Source organism: Anoplopoma fimbria, chromosome 16 (assembly GCF_027596085.1).
Source record: "Anoplopoma fimbria isolate UVic2021 breed Golden Eagle Sablefish chromosome 16, Afim_UVic_2022, whole genome shotgun sequence".
Classification (NCBI taxonomy): domain Eukaryota; kingdom Metazoa; phylum Chordata; class Actinopteri; order Perciformes; family Anoplopomatidae; genus Anoplopoma; species Anoplopoma fimbria.
Window position 1 is genome coordinate 11,525,207 of NC_072464.1, and position 20,386 is coordinate 11,545,592.

Consider the following 20,386-nt stretch of genomic DNA (forward strand, 5'->3'; position numbering starts at 1 on the left):
GTGGTTGAAGTTTATCCAGAAAACCAGTGTTACCAAAGATATCTTGACCTTTTCGACGTGCTTTTGGAACGCAGATATTACATCGGGTCGCAGGCAGTGATGATAAAAGTTATTATCCACGTTTTTGGTGTTAAATGATTGTGATGATGCAGATGACTAAAATGAATGTATGAGTGGTCCCAAGTGTCCTAAAATGTGGCTCAAGATGTGGTTCAGATTGATGGCTCACATCACTTTTGAAATGCTATGTTATTTCCCAATTGCATATGAATGGCAAACTTAGAAGAATTAGAGCTCAAGAGCGGACTGAACTTGAGCTCAGCCTAAACTGCATCCAGATTCCGGAAGTGTCTGGAATTCCCTCAGGATGATGTAGCCAAGGAGTTAACAGGAATGTCTTTCATTTCCCCTTTGATCTTAAATTAACACATTTTTAAAAACTTTAAAAACAAAATAAAAATTGCCTTTTTTTTTTTACTGTATATTTGGTAAAAAAAAAAAAAGCAATTTTTATTTTGTTTTTCTCAAAAAGGAAATAAATCAAAAAAGTAGCTTGTTCTTTTGGCACTATTGCAACATCACCAAGTCCATGACTAGTCGATGACAAACAAATAGGCTTTATGTGTGGACAGGTGACACCAAAAAATGACTCAACTCATTCCTTTTGGTGTCATGTCAGCTGAAGGCTTTACTTGTGCCAACTTGCTGATCTTGAATGAGGTGTGACTGGAAAACGTTGTCGCATTTGGCAAGACTCACCTCAAGAAAGCTTATTTTCTCACATCATAATTGAAACCTTAAGGTGGGGTTCTCGGAAAAGTCTGGAAGAGGCTGTGTCGATTCATTAATTTCCTGTGCAGTGAAGTTTCAAGCCTGACAATAGTACAAACATGGCAAACAACCATATGATAAAAAATATACCAAATTATCAAATGTTTCCTTTCAAAGTGAGGCTTTTACTGGCCTTTTGATGTTCAAAAATGCAAAAAATAAATAATTCTAGATTTATTGATACATGTATTTATTAGTCGCCTCAGAGATGAACGTATGGCCACAAGTAAAAAATAGCATTGCAGTTAATGCACAGTTTATGTCATAGTAGCCTTTCTATATTATCAAAGGAAACATATCACCTAATTGTTAATTTTGAAGCTTAATGTTTTGTCTCCATGAGGATGTGGCTTACTATGTCATTTAATTAGCAGCAAGGAGAGGGAAAATGTATTAGCGTTGTATTTAAAATCTATTACAAGGCCATTTGCATCTTTTCTATTGTTAAAGATAAATCTTTTAAGATTCATAGTACTTCTCCCTAGTCTCCCGGGTTCATAATTCGAGCCAATCTGTACTGCTGTGCTTAAGTTGGTCCTCATGGTAACACTGTGTGTTTAGTTTAATGGAAATGTATTACAGACTTGACATTATAATAGGCTTGTAATGAATACCAGGTATCTGGTCGCTCTTACAGTCATCAGCAAGAAGCCAGAGCCCTTAAAAATGTAATCACAGTAAATCTGAATGAAGATGATTAATATTGGAGACAGCTCTGTGTCAGAGAGGATATTTAATGTGATTTGTGACTTTGGGGAGTGCTTGTGTGCACCATAATGATCAGAGAGCTGCACTACAGCCTGTTTTTTGCCAAGCATTGTTCAAATGGTAAATGTTACCTCCACCGCAGATAACAACCCCAGACACATAATGAAAATGTAGACACATTGTGGTAATGTTTTACCACAAATGTCATATGGGGTATTTGTAGATAGAAGTTTTTTACTACTGTATTTCTGCAGCTCCAACATGCAAGTGAGAAAAACTTCAGCCAGTCGAGCTGAGGTCTGAGGTGTGAGATCCTTCCTGGGGACTCACATGACCAAGCCGTCAGATTAAACCCACAGTAAGGAAGTGCCTTGCACTGTATGCAAACCTCACTCCAAGTCTGTAATGAAAATCACATTTTCTGTGTGTGCAAATATCCAACCAGCAGTTCATTCAGGGACAATAGTATCTAAGATACCGTCACAACAACATCAATGAAGTCAGTCTGATGATGTTTCCCCCTTTTGCACATAACACTGCAGCACCTCCGCCCAATAAAAGCAAGATTCTCCTTTTATGAGATGTACTATTATATGCCTTGTAACTCAGACTGTCCAGGACTCTCGTAAAAAGAAAATGTAACTGTATTTGTTTTTTGAATGCCATCCAGTGAATATTTATTGTGCTAAGCAAAGAGTAAAATTCACATAAGCAACCACCGGTTATGTACAAGACATCCCTGGTGCCACAGCGCTAACGATGAGTCTATAATCAATGGAAATACATTATAGTACAGTGTTTGGTCATAGTGTATCCTAATCAAGGTCTGTTGTCTACCCTATGCTCTGTTATATGTTAGGGTACGTATGATTCAAATGAACACAAGGTGGTAACTTATTGTAGCATGATCTTGGCATAAAATCACATCCTGTTCCCTGTTTAAAAAGCAGTGTCAGATTGGTATTTTAGATCTATGTTACAAGTGACCTTGTATTTTCCATAGGTTAAACATCACTGTGCTCTAATAGAGGTGTACTCACTCGGGGTCTCGGTAGTCTGAGCTGAGATGGAAACCAGAGACATCTGGTTTACATGAAGAGAGCATCAACTCTTATTTCTCACAGTAGAGCAGCATGACCTGTTCCTTGGCTATGGTCCCTCTGGCACATATTTCTTCCCACAGGAGACTGTCCGTTTGCATGGCATGGAACTAAACCTGCTGGTTTTACACTGCAGCACCTTAGCATCCACCTCGTGTCTGATAAGAGGACAAATAAACAGTAGGTGAAATGTAAACATAGGTGGTAAATCATTGCAAATCAATTTAATCAAATGATAACAGGCATTTCTGATCAGCTACTTGTCAAAGGGTATTCCCAGCCTCAGTAGCAAGAAACCTGCAATGAATCATAGAATTCAGTTCACATGAGAATCCACCATGTGTCTCCACTCCAGTCAGAAAGTGTTGGCATACAGTGTGTAAAACACTTAGTTGGAGTGTTCAAGGTGTCATTTAAACTGATAGAAGAAAGGGGTATGAACAGTCTTGGGCTTAGTTATCATATAGACAACGTGTCCGTCTTTACTCTTCCCCCTCTGTGTATCACATTCAAAAATGCAATTGGCCATCAAATAAGAGCAATATGTTTACATTGTTTCAAATTAAATGGACATGCTGACCTGTGGGAGAGGAGATGAACGCGGTTTTATGAGATCATTATGTATTATTTATGGTTTTGAGACACCCACAGAAACAGACATAAACTTTTCAAACTTGCTTTTAAGGCATCCTTACAATATGCACAATCTAGTTAATTTCAGGCATTTTATTAGCAACCTGCAATACCAACAATCTGCCTTGATCTCCTGTTTACATGCTGGTATATTGCACTCTAGAAGTGATCTTGAATTATTTTGGACGCCTGTCATCATCATGACACAAGGCATATGACTGCCCCACTGCAAGTCAATTACTGTGTAATATGACAGGTCGAACCCCTCTCTGATTAATTTGATATAAAAAACAACCATTTAGAGAAATGACTTGGCTAAATACCTGGCTATTTAGAGTAAGTCACTGTAAATAGCCAGAACTGATATGCAACTATAAAATATGTCTCCATTTGCTCAGGTATGTCTTAGGAAGCTAATAAATTGCAGGAACTTATAAAGCCTTTAGAGGGAGCCATTCATCATTCTGTTAATCACTGGAATTAATCACTGGGACAATGATTAAGGTTTAACAGCAGGTGGTATCCAAATATGTGTGCACTCATCTTGTATCAAGCCAAATTGTGACTTACAGTTGTATGTTTTATAAAATGTACATGGCTATTCATTTTGCACTGTTGCAATATGCAGTATAGCATGTAACGTCAACAATAGGTTTTGTTACATGTTAAAGCAACATAGCTTTTGGCCACATATTTCAAATTCATGAATTCACAAATACATAAAAATCTCTTAACCATCCAGGTGTTAGTAGATTCAGATTGATAATTCCACATCATTGATCAAATTTAGCTTTACATTTACATTTTGATTTTGAATGATATGATGCAAAGCTGCAAATTTAGTCCTATAATTGAAATATTTGCTCTATTAAATTTAATTCCATGAAGTATCCCATCATTGGTCCTTGAATATAGTGGTGGAATCAATTGATGATGCAGAGAAAGAAAGTTTGTGCTCAGAGCGCTATGGAGGAGAAAACAGTTTACTGTTCTGGGGAGCCTAACTAGCTCTTGAATTGAATGAGGATTTCTCCACCCAACTATCCCTTCAAAATGGTTTGTTTCTGTTGGACATGCTGTTTCCTGTTTATCATACCCATGCAGAGCATTAACAACCTCATTCCAGCGCTCCAGAAGGCAAAAGCCACTCAAAGCTTCTCCAGAACCGAATTGAAGAGAAATGTCCAACCAGACTCGTAAAATTGTCCTCAGTCTCACACATAATTTAGAGGAAATCAAAAGTATATAGTTTAGTCATTTTTTTCAGGCTACAGGTGTTCTTAAACATAAACCAGAGGGAGGAAACGCAATCTCTATGGGGAAGGATGACTGCTATTATAATTCTGGTCTCCCATAGCTATATAAATGAATCTGCTGGCATAGCTGTCTGACTGTAATCCATGGTCCTCCTGCACAGGTGTTTTCACTTATGCTGCCTGATTAGACCTCCTTTTAGGACAGGTTCGGTGGTAGACTGTGTCTATTTGGCATCTCCCTCACTGTCTTTTTGCACAAACTGAGGCTCCTATGTGACAAATTAAATCAACGATTTAGCCATCAATTTTACACCTGTAACATCCAAATGTGACGTGTCAAAATGTCTTCCATTAAAAGCCCCCTTTATACTTTTTGGCAATTTTTTACATAGAAGACATTTTGACATGTCACAGTAGAAATCCATTTAGCAGCTTCACTTTCACGGTCTTGATATTGTGCATGCTGGCTCACTGTCACGCTCACTTTTGAAAACAGGGACGCTATTAATGTTATGAGTTACACCTGTGTGTTAACGATTATGACAAGTAATAATATTTGCTGTGAAAACAAAACATTTCCTCTATCTATTTTCAACTTAACAAGAGAGGTCGAACAAAATATCAAACCAAATCACTTAAAACAACTATGTGGATGTGCAGAATCTATAATTTATGTACAGCTACACTGATGTCAATATTTGAGAGTTAAAAAACAATAACTGATAACAGTACAGCAACCAATAGTTGTTCTTTAACATTAACAAGATGTGTACTGAGCAGTTCATTTTACAGTTGAATAAATAACCTTGTCAGTGCTCTCTGGTGGATTAACTATAATATTCATATGTTTTACAGTTCTTTACTGACACCCCTTGTTACTTATAGGACTAGTTTAAATATATGCAGATTAGGATGCCTGCAATAAGCTTAATTATCACCAATACCAGCCTAGTGGATTTAGCAAGCAGTTTTAACTCTTGCTCACTCAGCTTCCATATGACATAATATTATAACCCAGAACACTCCCCACAGTACAGATAAAGACTTATGAGACTTCCATAAACAGTTAGCTATCTGAGTAATAGCAGCAGTTATCTTTTCTTTAAAAGATATCCTTTTTCAGTTCTTTAGTCAAATGTCTGTGTTCAAGACCAGCTGTCCGTTTCCCAAAATTACAGTACCAGTCAAAAGTTTGGACACACCTTCTCATTCAATGGTTTTTCTTTATTTATTTTTCCTACATTGTAGATTAATATTGAAGAAATCCAAACTATGAAGGAACACATATGGAATGATGTGGTAAACAAACAAATGCTCAACAAACCAGAATATGTTTTATATTTTATATTCTTAAAAGTAGTTGAATGAGAAGGTGTGTCCACACTTTTGACTGGTACTGTTCGTGAATACGTGTTCTCACGTAACTCTCTATTGGTGTCTATCTTTAGTAAATGCAGACTGTTAACCTTTTTCTGTCTCTGGACATTAGCCCAGAACTTGCTGTGATTCGCGCGTTTGTTCTCCATGGCAACGGGGTGCAAAGGCTCATGGGAATTGTAGTGTTAAATACTTAAACGCTCTTTCAGGTACCATGATCATATCTCTGCGCTGCTCATAGGCAATACATTGATTTTTTTTTTTAGCGTGACCATGAACCATCGCGTCACGGGAATGTGATGTTCACGTTTAGCTTATTACAGATATTAACATTCAGCTGTTTATCTCTCCAGAGGGGTCACTTTTGTTAACTTATGCCCGTCCCTTCAACCCCTCCCAGTCCATTAATCAGCGCTAATGTTACTCATTTGGACTCCGTCTGTCACCGGGATGTAGCTTAGTGAACTGAATCAGTCTCTGGACCAATTGTAACTGCACGTGGTCTTGAGTGCTGTGTTTATCGGTCATATGGCGTCGGGTCATTTGGTGTCATGATGGATCCACTCCTCAAGAGAAACATCACTTTTCTCGTGAGTAGATGCTGTTTGTCGGGTTGTCTCAGTAGCTTTGCTGTGTGGACGATGAATTAGTTGGCTTCCTGAAAGGTTTCCCAGTAACACAAATAGTTTAGAAAAGTGGAGGAAATAGTTACAGAGATAGTAGACAGGAAAGGAATCCAAGGTTTATTAACCCCTTGCATTATAAGTTGTGATCTGAATTGGTATCTTTCTTTATTCAGTGATTTGTGTATTTTTTTATTTTATTTAAAAGCCTCCCTGATGAGCTCATCCAGATATTAGGCTACTGCATTGACTGAGCTTTTCTGTATTACTGCACACTACTCTGCATCTCCACTTCCTCCCACAGTATGTGTCATACCTACATACCTAGTTCAGTCCTACAAGAACCTTGTTATTAATTATTTGCTGTTGTTAGTTGCCAATTGTTGTTGACATTATCTTGAAAGCAAAGAAAAAAAATAGTACGCAAGTCATGCATTATATGCACCGTGGGTTACTCTGTACATCAGAGGACATTTATCAGTTTACTTATTTTAAGAATAGCAGGATGTGAGTAATTGAAAGATATTTTTTTTGTGTTTGTGTTGGTCTTTTTCAAGCTTTCAAGGACACCCCAATGTTATTTTGGTTTTGTCAATGCTGTTACACATATAGTTGTAAAAAAAAAAAGAGAGGAGAGTGGCTCAAATGTCTGCAATCGAGTGCAGTTTATATACATCTGATACAAAATGGACTGTTAAACTACAAAGTACAGGGGCTCTTGTGGAAAAGTCTTCCCACTGTGCCTCCATTGAACAGCTTCCTGAGTACTGAAGAATATTCATCACCTCACTGGATCCAGTTCAAGTATGGTTGAGTGTAATCTGAGTTTTCAATCTTGCTATTTTGTATGAACTACCTTGCACGTTTCCTCTCATTGTATTCCAGTTAGCACTAAGACAAGCATTGTGTTACAACAAGGTCTCAAATTAGGATGCTGCACAGCCAAATAAGTGTATGATGTGTTTGGCATGTATTCACTTGCACAATAGATTGTTGGGATAATTTGCGAGTTGATACATTTCAATATCTATGCTTACTTTTTTGCTGGCTTTGGTGTTACAGTATAGATGAATGATGAATACAACAAAAAAGGAACCTAAGGAATGAACAAGCTTGTTTCTGTTCAGATGACTCTTGAGGTTGTAGAGAGGCAACCAGGACAAATCTGGTATTTTCATTTTAAAGTTATAAAGCACTGGCTTCATCACTGACCGTTGTAATCGTGAGCTCAGTGCGATAACAAACAATAACTTCATCCATCTTCAGCAATGACCGCTTCTGTAACAACTTGGAGCAGCTGTTTGGGTCTGACTTTCTTCCACTGTGAGAAATATAAAAAACATATAACAAGTTGTGTCAAAAGCCATCCAGAAGTAAAACAAAATATTATTATTTATGATTATTACATTTTCCCATTCACTTATCCATCTTCTGACAGTTATAATAAGTAAAATAGTGGACAATGAGTTTTAATATTGCAGCAAAGTGATCGTGTACTCAAATGTAATGTCTGGACATTGCAAAATCGAGCTTAGATTATGGAATAGCTAAAGAGGTATACATCAAAATGCTGTCGGCCACACCGGTGTTTCCCAAACTCTTACTCTGAGGACCCACTTTTTTAAAAATGATGTAATCGCAAACCCAGTTCACAATAGGCCTTATCTTTATATTATGAGAAGAGCACAATTGTGTGCAAATGAATGTTCCTGACCATTTTTACTGCCATATCCAAATCACCTTATATTATATTGAATGGATAAAAGTTTCATAGAGATATACACTTGACTAACTGCATCTTTGTTTTATGCATGTGATATTGAAAACATACATGTTAATTACTTTTATAAATGAGACCAAATACATGTATTTAGTTGGAGTTAACAGGCTCTCTTTATCAGTAAAATAAACAGAATGTAAGAATATTATATTCATTGTTAAAAGTGGGCTACAATTATCAGTGTGGCTCAAAGATGTGCTGCAGATATAAAAGACAATAGCAGCAATTTAATGGAATAAATTCTGCAAAATGATTTGGCAACCCTAATAAAATCTAGTGCGACCAACCCGTTGGTTGTGACACAGTCTTTGAGAATAATTGGGCAACTCATTCTTGGGATTTCACAAAGAAAGCATAGTAGCTTTTCCTTTGAGTCACAGAGTTTCTCTCACTTCACTGACAGAGTGAAACTGTGGGAACCCAGCTCACCCAACATCAGATAGGGAGAAAGTTTCCACCCCCATACAGTCAAACAAGATGCATGTCTGAACAAAATGTGTAGATAACTGCAAACATGACAATATGGCACTTCTCACAAAACTTTACAGAATTGCAACACAAAGATTGGCACACAGTAAACACTGTTGCTGGTACTTATTTACATTCTTGGCTGTAGAAGGTGCCCGCTTTTGCTTTTATATTCTGATCATCTGTTGCCAGGCTTAAATAACAGTTGTGACAGATTTATGCTGTGTGTGCCCAATATGCCAAGCTTGTGTAGATTTTTGTCCCTGTTTCAGTTTATAAAAATCATTGATACAAAACTGTAGAAACAGAAATAATTTCCAAATATCAAAAGTAAAGCTATTCATCAGTGCAGGGGTTATTATACACGTCTTTAGTATTGAGTGGTTTTTCCTATCCTTTTTTTTCTGATGATGAATAAACCATTTTAAATATGTGATGCACATTTACAGTAAAAAGTGATGTTAGACTGTGTCTGCTGCCAAACCAAAGAGGATGCAAAATGTTGAATTTAACAGGAATCTCCAATGAAAGAATCTTTGCACAATTAATATACAGCACGATCATCATTGCATATAATGTAATGATCCAATCTATCCCAATGTTTCTTAGATACACTGTTTTAAACCAAACTGGAAATGAAAAAGCCTGGGACAGCAAACTGATCTATAAAATGTTTGTTGCTTTTTATTATTATTTATTAATATTTGTCAATTTACAAATTACAATTTGTCACTTTTTTTGAGAACGCAGTTGTTACTGTTATCTGATAGGTCAGTGCCAGGCTGTTAACAGTTTTTTATCCAATCCTCTAAAGTTAACCTGCTCCAGAGCAGGTTACAATGGTGATCATTATATGTATATATCTTTTATACAAACACAAATATTCTAGCTGCATTGTGTCTCTAAATCCTGTCTTTGTGCAGTTATGCATTATTTTCTTGCCAACAGTCCTGATAGAAGACACCAGTTGCTGATCTATTGCTTATTATTTGTCACTTGGTTCACACATGCATATAGGTATAGGTAGGATACTGTACTTTGTCTTACTGTATGTGTAATAGAAAACGGTATGCTACTGTAGCTTAGCCCTAATTCTCCTTTAATGTGAGTGAGCCACTTCGGTGTAAGCCTTATCCTGATAATGAGTTACTAAGCCTCTTTGGAACATGGCTCATATGATTGACTTGACCGTACTGGATCAAAGCTCTGTAATCTCCAGCAACGAGATGCTCAAAGGTGGAGGATTTACAGATTATTTGCCCTGTCATTACCACTGTACTAAATCTTCAGATTTACTCATTTGTAGCAATGTTTACTGATGAATTATCCATAAATCAATTGATATTATGCAGCATCATGCACTTTATTAAGTGGAGCAGGGATAGAATTAAGATGGGGTATTTAACATCTAGGATCATATGATATAGTGTTTGCATTATTAATAAGCCTATTCTTGCTACTTGTAAAATAAGATAATCTACATAAGCAGTATTCTTGCTCCTTTCTCTGATTAGACGGCTGGCCAAATTCTGGGACACAGATGTTCTGTCAGACGGTGCTACTATTGTCAACAACTTACAGTCCTTGCTTCTACACAGTAAAAAAAATTGTGTTAGATTACGTTATCCAAAAAGTACAGCACAAATACTGCATTCTAACATCAAGTAGATCTGAAGTCTTAAACTGTAAACCCTCAGTTTTTGTCATGGGAAACAGATGATCAATGTTGTCATGACTTTTAGCTGGCAGGTGCAGCAAAGGTATTCTTCAGTTCACACAAACTGAGGGTCTGTGGAGGACGGGATTGGTCATAAACGTAGAAGGTGACAGCCTTGATAGATGTAACTGATGTGTGATGTGTGTGTGTGTGTGTGTGTGTTTACAGGGTGACTTCACCTGGAACAGCGTGTCAGGATGTAGCGTTGGCCTGAAGCCCGTCCCCCTGCAAGGCCTCTCAGAGTTGGAGAGGGTTCGTCTCCAGGATGTGGCGTTCAGACGATTGCTTCGGGACTGCGACCCGGGCTGCCACATCACCATCCCTAAATGTATTAAAGCACGCACTCGCACTAACAGCCTCCTACCTTATTTATCAAGTTTCTATTCTGTCTTAAGAAAAATGTTTTCTGAAACACATGCAGACTAACGAAATGACAGAAAGTGTTTTTCTCCGTTTATTTTACATGAAAATAATTATTTTCCTTTTTGTGTAAGGATTTCTTACTTTCCTATTGATTGCAATAAATTCTCGCGGCTTAATAGATTTCATGGTGTGAGATTGTATACCAATGCAATTGCAGACAATTTTTTTGTAAACTAGGTTATTTATTTAGTAAATAGTCTCTTTTTCTGGTTTTGTAGTCTTTTGTTTCATTTATACTTTGTTCTAACAGAAATGATATTGTCAAAATTAACGAATGTTTTTGAAATTTATGATATCATTGTCTTTGCTAAAGCTAATGTACACCTGTATACACCTGGGTTATGAATTAATATTCCAACTCTATTCCTTTATTTTGCCGGTTGGTCAGAATTTGTTTGCTCTTTTTGTAATGAAAATAACTATTATGGAAATGAGCCAAATAATGTCAAAGGGAGCAAGCAAGAGCAGGGGCATATTAACCTTTTTTATTTTTAACTGTGACACCTCTGCTTTGTTTCAGATGGCCACAAGCACAAGAAGTTACTTAGGCGGAAGTTGGATTCATTATCTAAAGAGAAGAGTAAAGACAAAGGTATTGTGGGATATACTGAATTCACTCCATACTGTAAGGGGAGTGTTAGTGCTCTCCATTGGAAATTATATTTAGATAAGAATTTCGAACACTCTCAGTTATATTTTTGTTAGTCTTTCCAAACCAGTGAAGGTAAACAGTTATTTTTAGGCCTGTCGGAGAGCCACGGAGTCCTGTCAGTTTATTCCTCCTACAGTTTCTAATCTAGTCTGCCTAGCCAAGACACATGAAAACATACTCTTTGATCCTTTTGGCTTAAGCGGTATAGACTCACTGAAGCAGACATTCTCAGCTGCTGAGTGATCAGAATCTACAGTTCAGTAAGGAAGTCTCAGAGGGAGCTGTGATCTTCAACCACTGCCCCGCCCCGCTGCAACAATCTAGCAGCAAAGGGATGTTCTCTGTCAGCCAGGCAGTCCAGGGAAATAACAAAAACAATCTTAAGTGGTCGCTCATTCATTACAGCCTGTCCTCCGGCACGGCCAGCCCCCTCTTTCCTCTTTTCCCCTTTTGTTTACAAAGGCACCTCAGAAAGTATGTGCCTTCTGGCTCTGAATGCAGTGCACTGCACACTACTGGTCTAGGCTTTTTTTTTTCTTCTTCTTGTCATATTCATTTTGAGCAGCATTTATGTAATTGTTACTCAAATATTTCTATTGGATTTTTTCCCCTTGATATGCAGACATTCAAACCAAATATAACAAAAGACAGAATGGATTTAAAAGATCAAGTTTGAATATAAAGATTGAATGCAGAGACAAGATAGTTGTAGGCTTTGTACAGAAAATCCAAGCTCCAAAGGTTAACATATATAACGTGCCGACATGAATGTCACATCTTAAATCTAATTCAGCATCTCCCAGTTGACTCGGAGCCAACAAGATGAACTTTGAATCTGTCTGTCTCGCCTTTCTCCTCACACAGAGACTATGCCCCAGGCGTTTGGCATACCACTGTCGCAGGTCATATCCAACGACCGCACACACAAGCAGCGGCACGATCCCCCGCGGGAGGAGCACAGCGAATTGATGCTATCCTTCCTCCACTTCAACTCCAGCTTCAAAAGAGGGAACAAGGACCTCTCCAGCAGCAACTCATCCCTTAGCTCCACTTCTGAGACCCCTAATGAATCACCTCTGCTCGGCACGCCAGACGCAGCCCCGCGGACACGCAGAAGGGTAGGCTTCTCCGTCGATAAAGCCCACAGGCTGTTGTAGAGCAAAGAAAGAATCTGTCAGATTACACTTGCACACTAGATTATTCAGGGAATTTTTGACCTTTTTTGGGGGATATTCATTCAGTGGGTAGCCATTAAAAGGAATGCACCACATGTTATCACAAATATCACTGTACGGGTTTGTCACCCATATGCTCAACAGGGTGGGGTATCAGTGGACTGCATCACTGATCTTGATGATAACCAGTCTCGGCTCTTGGAGGCCCTTCAGCTCTCTTTGCCAGAGGAGGCAGCTGGCAACAGGAAGAAGCGACACGACAAGAAACTCAGCCTTAACCCTATTTACAGGCAGGTGCCCAGGGTAGTGGATCTCTGCTGCCAGCACCTGGAAAAATATGGTACACATTATCAAAGTTGAACAGTAACACTATAGTGTGTAGTATGTGATATAGAAAAATGCCTAACATATCTCTGTGGAATGTTAGGATTCAGTAATAGTGTGCTCATATCCTTGTGAATACAAACAATTTGAATGTCTTAGAGGCTAAATGTATTATCCACAATACTGGCACTAAGTGAGCGTCGTAATCTTTGTTTACAGGCCTGCAGACAGTTGGAATTTTCCGTGTTGGAAGTTCCAAGAAGAGAGTACGACAGGTACAATTTAAACTGTAACACACATCTCGACTTTGATAAATTGTCTCCACTATGAGCAACATTTTGCTATAATAAATGTCACAATGTTTCATCCAGCTTCGCAAGAATTTTGACCAGGGATGGGAGGTACATTTGGGTGAGGAGCCCAGTGTCCATGATGTAGCTGCGTTGCTTAAAGAGTTCCTCAGAGACATGCCTGACCCACTGCTTACAAGAGAACTCTACACAGCCTTCATCAACACAATGAGTGAGGAACACACACATACACACGAACAAACACAAAAATATCACCAAAAAGTCACCATGCTTGTTGAGTTTGATAGAATTTACAGTTTTTTTAATTGACATCAATCTTGTGGCCTTTTTTCTCAGCAGTGCTGGATCATTCATTCCAAGAGAGCGCCATCCAGCTCCTGATATTTCTGCTTCCTCCGTGTAACAGCGACACGCTGCAGCGCCTCCTCTGCTTGTTGTCAACAGTGGCTGCACACGCTGATAACAGCTTGGACAATGACGGACAGGTAAAGAAACTGTACATGCAATGTTTTATGGTAGTATAAAAACAGCTTTTGGTCTGATAATATCAGGTTTACATACACAAGACACAAAACAAGTTCAATATTTTGGCATTGCATCGGGATTATACGGCCATGGACAAACTTTGGCAGTATGTCACACATTTTTCCCACAAGCAAGTACAAAAAATATGTGAAAAAAGTGAGCAGCTATTTAAATAAACTGTTTACAAGTTTACGTGATTGATATGAATCCCAGCAGCCAACTGATTTCAGTAAAACAGACACCTGCAGCCTCTAATTTGAATAAAATGATGTGCCAAGGCGCGGCACATTATGCATGATGATCCATTGTGGGTGTCTTGATTAAATGATGCTCAACTAACACTAACCACACAACACTGACGCTGTGCTTCTACATACATCATACTGTTCAATCATAACTTATCTCCCCAGTTTATGTGTTTCAAACAACAAGTAGTGAAAGTAATTTGCAACGGAGATGCAAACAGTTAATTTCAAAAGCTACATGCAGTATTTGCACCGACAGAAAACACTTTTTTCCTACTCCATGAAGCCAGTCTGGGCCCAACTCATCTTTTCATATGAATTTTACTTTTTAATACAAATCCTCACAGTGGAGAGGAATTGTCTCCCAGGGATCTACAAGCAGTTTATTTTTGGCCTCGCTCCATAAAAGCATACATACTGTAACAGTGAACAAGAGGACTGCTTGGTCTCTTTGAACAAAAGTAGGCAGAGCTGGCCTTATTGATGGTGCAGGGCTGTTTTATGTGCACATTCCCAACATTTCAAGGGTGATAAGGAGGGTTTGACTGCAGAAAAAGACTCTTGAAACCATGATTGCAGTACTCTGTGTGTGTACAAGCTTTCATTCCTGAGTGTAATGTATAAGCAGATTAAAAGATAATGAAGGGTAATTTAGTTCCATTGTTAACTTTCATATAAATTGTTTCCATCTAGAAAACATTTCTTAATAATTGCAAGGGTCAGATATATAATATAATTGCATAAAATAACTTGTGATGTGATGTGAGAGGTTTTGCTTTGAGCTGAAGATTCTGGTTCAAAATTGAAGAAATTTGAAATTAAAGCAATCCTACTAATTTTCTACCATGTAGAAGAGATGCTGGAATTCCTTCTTTACTGAAGCTGAAAAATATTTGACGCCCACAATTTAAAAATATCCTGTGATAGTGTCTGTGAATGTGTGTGTCCAGTAGACTGTCCACACAAATAAATTCTGTCCTCTGTATCGTTAAGATCACAGGAAACAAGATGACATCACTCAATCTAGCAACCATCTTTGGACCCAACCTCTTGCACAAGCAAAAGAACTCGGACAAAGAGTTTGCAGTCCAGAGTTTTGCCCGAGCAGAGGAGAGCACAGCCATCATCAGCGTGGTCCAAAAGATGATCGATACATATGAGACACTTTTTATGGTAAGCCATCCTTACTGCAAACAAAAAGGCATCTTAACAGTTAAAGTTAACAATCTCAAGGTCTTGGGCAGGTCTGGGGGTGATTCTTGAGCTTAATAGAGTGGAGCCACCAAATGAAATGTAAACATTAGCTTTATGGGTTCTGAGAAGGGCTGCGCTCTTATAGTCACCTATAAAACAAAGTAGTGTCACAGTAAAACAGTGAACCTTATGAAATTAAGTTTAGTGAATACTCTTTTTAGTGCATGGGAAATGAGAAGCCTCACTGGAAAGGTCAATGACTGGCATTCCGGCCTCTGTTTTGTTAATAGACAATGATTTTGAGTGATGGCAAGAACCTCATCTGCATTATGTTTTCTGCTTTTCACCAGAAACTTAAGTGCAGATTCACTTAATTGGAGAGTCTTCAAATGAACTGTTAAGGAAGCCAGAGGGCAAAAAAAAGCTCATCACACATTTGCTCTGCGACATTAGTTCAGCCGTTCTTAACTGCTGTTGATTGTTTTCACCTTATACCAAACAGAAATGATGTCTCCGCAGTTTCAAAAACAAAAAAAAGTGCTCTGGTGATATAGTAATGCTGTCATTTGTATGTAGAACAGATGCATTGTATACACTTCTCCATGATATATATTGAGAAGTGTATAATTTATTTTGGGTTCAATACCAGTGTGGTTAATTATTAGGCACAGGGAAATGAATGTACTAAAGAATACAGTTTTACAAGTTTGTCATCCCTTTATCATGAGCTTCAGTGAAACTGGATTTTGACTCTCCTAGGTTCCTGCTGAACTGCAGAATGAGGTGCTGATGAGTGTGAAAGAAACTGATCCTGATGTTGTGGATTACTTGCTGCGGAGGAAGGCCTCCCAGCACTCGTGAGTTTCCACTTTTGTCTCACTGTGTTTGTTTTTGTGGGCTGTCCATCTGCCCAAGCCTCCGAATCATCAAGATGAAAAATGCATTATCCCCCCCCTGGTGATGACGATCTCTAATCTTTATTGCGTGTTCTCTGTTTCTGCAGTGAGCCAGGCCTTCATAGAGCACGGGATTCCTTCTCTCTGGCTAAGAGGTGCGTTTCTAATGACTCCATCAAAGCGTTGAGTGGAGAGGTGTCTCCCTATGACAACAACTCTCCTGTCCTGTCAGACCAACAGCTGTTTAAATACCCAGAGGATAGCAGTCCCCTCTCAGACAGGATGGCCAGACTTTCTGGCCAGTTCAAACTCAGCAGCCATTCTAAAGACGGATCTGGCAGCACCTCTCCTACACTTTCTACAGATAAAGGTGAACAAAAACGTATTGCAACATTTACTTTAGTTTTATAGTTTTTATATCCTATGTTGAATACACTTCCTGTAAGTCGCTTTGGATAAAAGCGTCTGCTAAATGACTGTAATGTAATGTAATGTAATAAAGAATAATTTAAAGGATAGGTTGACATTTCAGAAATACTTATTGACTCTCTGGCTGAAATTTAGATCTAGCTGCTGGCTAGCTTAGCATAGAGACTAAAAACATGGGGAAACGGTTAGCCTAGTTCTGTCTAAGGGTTTTATGAACTCATATATATATATATTAAGTCAGTAATCACTCATCTAAACGTATGTGTGAAATTGTGTGAAACAAACCACAAAAACAGAGCAAACTCAAATATTTAAACAAAGACAAAAAGAAGCAGAATGTTTTATTTACATTTTAAATAGTTTGGCCCCGAAAAAGAATGAAATGATCAAATGGTGTGTTTAGTCAATGTCCCCACAGTGTTGTAACTGCTGCTGTGACCATTTTTTCTTCTTATTAGAGGCTTCAACTGACAATTTCTGGGACACCTGGCATGGACTATTCAGCAAAGAGTTTACTGGCCATCATATCACTGGTAATAAAATCCTCCGCACATGTTGCTACAGATGGTCTTGAGATATGTAATGAATGCTGGATGTTAATGAGTGGTTTCTCCCAGGCTCCCTCGGAGACATGTCGGAATGTGAGTCGTATGGCTCTTCAGAGGGGCTGAGCTGTCACCAAGGTAACAACAAGCTGCCCGTCAGACCAACACAAACCTCATTGGGCGTGCTGGAAATCAGGCCACACCCCCCAGTGACTCGCAGCTGCAGTGGTCCCGATGACCAGAGAGGACAGAGACAACCTCAATCATCATTACATCAGGGATTGAGCAGCCAATCAGCGGCCCGCAGCTCTGATAACTTAGCAGAAAGGACAGGACACCCAGCATGCTCTTCACTTAAGGTCAGGAAGGAGGGTTTGTCTCCCCTTCACTACACCGGACAGCTGAGGGAGACCCATATTTCTTACTCCACACCCTCCCTCTTCACGTTTGAGTCTGACACTCAAACCCCACAGCAGTACCAGCAAAGTCCTGCCCCGCAGACCGTAAATAAAGCAGACACCTCTGGGCCTGGACAAAAAAAGAGCCCAAGTACACCAAACTGGCAGACGGAGAGGTGGCATATATGGCATATACTGTCAAAAGAAAATGCAGACGCCCTGCCTGAGACATTGGTGTGATGCACCCTGTGACTGTGTTGAACAATTCTGAAGAACACTTCAAATAACAGGGGACATTTTCCTGTCACATCATCAGTCACTGAAATGCTACTGTTTGTCCGTATATGCAGTATTAGTTAATGTTTCTCATTGATTCACTGATGGGACTTTACACCAACCAATATTTTTAAATGGTGATGATAGTTCTGTATTATCGCAGGGCAACTGTTTATATATTCATATTGTTGTGTATGTAAACATGATGTAAATTATGTATTTTGTAGTTTATTTTAATAAATTGTAGTCACACAGAGATTATTTGAAATACAACCATCAAAACGAGTATTTAGACCTGAATGTCATAATTACACTTGAATGGTATTCATTTTTTATTTGAGAACATGAATGTTTATAAGCTGAATGTAACTATATAAATCTGTTTATGTTGTCATTGCTTTAGATGTGTACCGTTTTATATACTTTAGCTACTTAAACATTTAGTTTTGTTACCAGCTCCAATTATATGCTACTTGTGGAAATGCTGCAATATGAGAATTTAAGAATTTGTATATCTTCTAAACTGTCGACACATCGTACGTGTAGGAAAACGGCTGAATGAAATGAATTTGAATCAGTTCTGTGGTGTGGTGTTACTAAATGTAACATGAATGGAATAAGTGATTGTAAAGTAATGTAGGTCACATTGTACATTTTTGTTCAAGTTATACCTTGTTTGATATACTTTGGAATTCAGTAAGACCCTCTCTTCCTTCAGGGTTATTCTTTGTTGCCAGTTGGTATTTTTGCCCATTGCCATGTGATTACCTATATCAACAGCTACAAAGTAAAAAATATAATCACCAATGTAGGAAATAAATGTGAAAGTCAGTAGTGTGCATTTTGAATTTCTATAAGGAGCGGTGTTTTCTGGTGCATTGTAACAATCTAATTTGACACTTTTACATAAAAGTTCATTTAGAAATCAGCATGAAGTTTAATCAAATGTTAACTTAATTATAGTGAGCGGGACAGATTCTGCTCTCTAGTCAGAAAAAACTCAAACAATTACCTGAAATGGCCACAAGAGGGAAGTATAAGACCAGGAAATGGTTTTCAGTTTCCTTTTCTTCCCCAAACTGTAATCCTTGTGCATTGTGGGTATACAGTGGGTTTTTTAATGACTCATTACACACTGAACAGCTATTAGTTCAGTTTAATTCTTATTAGACACCTTTTCCCCACTATGATAGTGATGGTGCTGATTTCATGTGTTATGGATGATGACTTTTTTTTATCTAATCTTTCACTCTTGTCTTCTATTGCTACCACTGAGGAGTACATTTTCTTTTATCAACAGTAATCTTGCTTTATCTGAATAAAAAAGAGAGATCAAAGCTGAGACAATAACAGTAACATTTACCACTATGTGCACTTTTAAAGTACTGGAATTGAAAAAAGTACCCACACTAAGTATGCAATTACGCACGAAATGGCTACCATTGAAATCCGGCACAGATTACAGATAGTATATAACAATCTGGGAAAGCAGTTTTGAGGATACAACCGTCTGTTTATTTTCCCTAAAGTGATGGGAATGATCGAGATTACTGAAATTGTGTAATTTAAGTGATTGTGTTATAAATTTGTGTTTTAGAGTGAGTAATCTCACTATGTCTTGACAATAAGCATCCTCTCCCTAATAATGAACTCGTCCCTTGTTAAACAAAGCCTGAAGATTACCTCAACACCAAGACTTATGGTTAAACTTTCGAGGCCATATCAGTCTCCACAGCTGTGTGAGTCAAGCTGCATTTGGCTGCCACACAATCCCATTCTGACGAGACCAAAGAGATGGAACAGGATGTCTGGTCGTGTTTTGCAGAATCATTGCCATTTGCCTACAATTCTGCATCTGCACTGCAAATGTAGCCGTTTCACTAGTTCACTGAATGTTCTAAACACTAACAGGACAAGCGTTGGAAAAAAACAACCTGGAGATGATTTTCTTTTCCCTCCATTTGTGACCTGCCTCTCCAAAGCAAACAATCAAGATCAAATATTTAATTTCCAATCTTATCTTTACAGCACTGATGGATGTAAGTTGATCCTTTGGCAGAGAGCTGCAACTGTTCCCAACAGGGGGTCCATCCTGTCTGAGTCTGCTCTCTGGCATCAGGAGCAGCTGTAGGGAAGACAGAGGAAGGTCACAACCAAAATGAGGCTGCATGTCCAGAAACAAGGGAGCGCTGCCCCTGGTGTTTCAAGGTCGAGATTGATACACAAATCTCTACAAAGGAAAGATAGAGCTGAGTGAGAGCTCATTAAGCTGTTGGTTTTGGCACAAAAACACTCTGAAATCCAATGCTACAAAGCCTCCGTCTATTTCTGTCACTTTGGATACCAACTCTGAGCTACTTAATATGCTGATGTATACTGACATCTTAAGTGCTGAAGGATTTACTCCACAGCCTTCATTTTTTATTCGACTTTGTAACAAAATCGGTGAATTTATCTTTAACAAGTCAAATACAATCATTGCCATCAATCACTGTCGCAT

General features: G+C 38.4%; 1 protein-coding gene across 2 annotated transcripts; it reads left to right on the plus strand.

Annotated features, from left to right (window-relative positions):
* Positions 1-6,123: 6,123 nt before the first annotated feature.
* On the plus strand, positions 6,124-18,708 carry LOC129104448 (rho GTPase-activating protein 6-like). 2 transcript variants are annotated; one of them, XM_054615135.1, is made up of 13 exons: positions 6,124-6,495; positions 10,662-10,821; positions 11,437-11,508; positions 12,433-12,686; positions 12,888-13,083; positions 13,287-13,342; positions 13,439-13,589; positions 13,715-13,863; positions 15,142-15,321; positions 16,102-16,199; positions 16,346-16,608; positions 17,126-17,200; positions 17,285-18,708. In XM_054615135.1, the coding sequence occupies exons 1-13, from the start codon at positions 6,457-6,459 to the stop codon at positions 17,848-17,850; spliced, it is 2,259 nt and encodes a 752-aa protein (XP_054471110.1). In that variant the 5' UTR covers positions 6,124-6,456; the 3' UTR covers positions 17,851-18,708. The 2 variants fall into 2 exon arrangements, with proteins under 2 accessions (XP_054471110.1, XP_054471111.1); XM_054615136.1 differs by having other exon boundaries at positions 13,718-13,863.
* The last annotated feature ends 1,678 nt before the right edge of the window (positions 18,709-20,386 follow it).

Bases quoted from the DNA above. Each gene is read 5' to 3' on its own strand.
- LOC129104448 (XM_054615135.1), top strand. From the start codon at position 6,457: ATGATGGATCCACTCCTCAAGAGAAACATCACTTTTCTC. The intron at 13,590-13,714 runs GTGAGGAACACA...CTTTTTTCTCAG, and splicing joins AGCCTTCATCAACACAATGA to CAGTGCTGGATCATTCATTC. The intron at 15,322-16,101 runs GTAAGCCATCCT...TGACTCTCCTAG, and splicing joins CATATGAGACACTTTTTATG to GTTCCTGCTGAACTGCAGAA.